General features: G+C 38.5%; 1 protein-coding gene across 1 annotated transcript; it reads right to left on the bottom strand.

Moving 5' to 3' along the window:
- Positions 1 to 489: 489 nt before the first annotated feature.
- Positions 490 to 1800, bottom strand: LOC107580377 (serine/threonine-protein kinase Sgk3-like; the record flags this gene model as incomplete). Its single annotated transcript, XM_016266088.1, has 5 exons — positions 1566 to 1800; positions 1423 to 1475; positions 1194 to 1251; positions 947 to 1030; positions 490 to 621 (listed from the first exon to the last, which is right to left on the bottom strand). Coding segments are annotated over exons 1-5 (345 nt in total), but the record flags the coding sequence as incomplete, so codon positions are not given.
- Positions 1801 to 2087: the final 287 nt, after the last annotated feature.

Below are 2087 nucleotides of genomic sequence, written 5' to 3' on the forward strand. Positions count from 1 at the left end.
CACATGATCCTTCAGAAATCATTCTAATATGCTGATTTACTTAAAGGATTCTTTAATAACTCAAAAGTGCAAAAGAAAAGCATTTATTTGAACAAATGTATTTACTGTCACTTTTCATCAATGCAATGTAAATATATAAATGCATAATAAATAAATATATACACTCATTTTTTTTAAGTCAGCATGAAATCGAAGTCACCCTATCTATAAACGCATGTTTTTTTCTTACTGTGACTTCTCTCTGGTCTCTCCAATCATTAGTCTACTTCAACCCATGCTCATCTGCCTGCATTTTGATTGGCCAGGCAGCAACAGACAGACAGACAGAACTACTGCATAGTGCATATTGCATTTTTGTTGTTTGTTTTCTGATAATCTGTCACATTTGTATGCAGCTTAACGCAGTTTCTCGGATGCAATGGTTTTTGAAACAATTGGACTTTTTCTGAAATGCTTGTTGTATTCATCAGTGATGCTCTCTTGCCATACCTCTCCACCGTTGACGTAATCCAGGACAAAATACAGCTTCTCCGTGGTCTGAAAGGAGTAGTGCAGCCCGACCAGAAAAGGGTGTTTCAGACTCTTGAGCAGCACGTTCCTCTCTGCCATTATATTCTTTTGCTGTTGCACACAAACGCAGCATTGACGGAGGTGAACAAGAGAATACAGATATGAGCCGGCACCATCCAGGACAGAGCAAAAGACAAGCGACAATGCTACAGTTTCAAGAGGAGCTTTTCAGGGCTAAAACAATGAAACTCTGCAAGCAGTTTGCACACTGCTTGTGTATTACACACTGGGATCGTGTTCAGCAATTACATTCCAAAGGACAGAGTTAGATTAGATTCTATCACTATCAGAGCAATGAGGTGTTTGGATCTTTCATATGAAACACTGTATGGAAAAACAAGCTGGTTGCACGTAAAATAGATAAATAAACACCAACCTCTTTTTTCTTCAATATAACTTTCTTTTGCAAAACTTTCACGGCATAGAAGTTTCCATCAGCTTTCAGTTTTGCTAAGAGCACCTGCAATCGACATGATATCTCACATATTGTTTTGGATAAAACAGCATTTCTGTATTTTCTTTTCTCGTGTAGGTCACTTATGCCTTTAAAACAACCCCAAGCATTTCTTTCAGCGTTAATGATTGGTGAAGTCATACGGGACACAGCATCAGACGCGCCTCACCTTCCCAAATGTTCCTTTACCAATCACAGCCAGAAAGTCAAAGTCAGTGGGTTTGGCACTGAAGCACACAAGACAACACAAATGAACAGCCTAGCCCTAGTTCTTATAATATATACAGTAATAGCCACTGCACCACAATCACTATCTATGAACATAAATCCATCGTGTTCCATATGAAAAAGGTTTACAGGATTCTTCTGGCAAATGACTAATAAAAGTGTGATCTTACTGAGGATTGACCGACACACCCAGATTGACCTCGTCTGATGGAGATGATAAGGACTGAAGAGGACAGTGAAATATATTCAACATATACATCCCAGCAAAGCCTGGCTAATCTACAACGTAACCGTGAAGAATGAAAGTTCTTACTGGATTATAATGAGCCATCCTGTGTTCCTCAGCAGCTGCGAGTCAGATCTGTGAGGATCTGAAGTGTCCTGAGCTCTTATGCTGCTCGGCCGCTCACAAACTGGATCTTCAGGTTTTTGTGACACAACAGACCCATGAAGGACGTTTGAACAAGTGTACACGGTAAATACAGCTTTGCAGTCCTCCTGCAAATTAGGACTACAAATAAACACTTTGTTCCTAAAGGTTATGTCTGCTGTGTGAGGTTCGACTTAAATGTGCTGTTTGTTTGCTAGACACAGTGGAGGATCACGGTATCATGATAATTATTATCCTTATGTTTTTATTCACCTTAATAAACACCATCGGACGAGTTCATTATGAATCTAAATAAATAAATGGTTACACTTTATTTGAAGGTGTCCTTGTTGCAGTGTAATTATACATGAATTACTGAGTAATATTAATTAACTACAAGCAGTTACTGTATGGTTAGGGTTAGGATTACTTGCATGTAATTATGCATCATTTATTGTTATTATA

This window comes from Sinocyclocheilus grahami, unplaced genomic scaffold (genome assembly GCF_001515645.1).
Source record: "Sinocyclocheilus grahami isolate Dianchi unplaced genomic scaffold, SAMN03320097.WGS_v1.1 scaffold32368.1, whole genome shotgun sequence".
NCBI classification, from domain to species: Eukaryota; Metazoa; Chordata; class Actinopteri; order Cypriniformes; family Cyprinidae; genus Sinocyclocheilus; species Sinocyclocheilus grahami.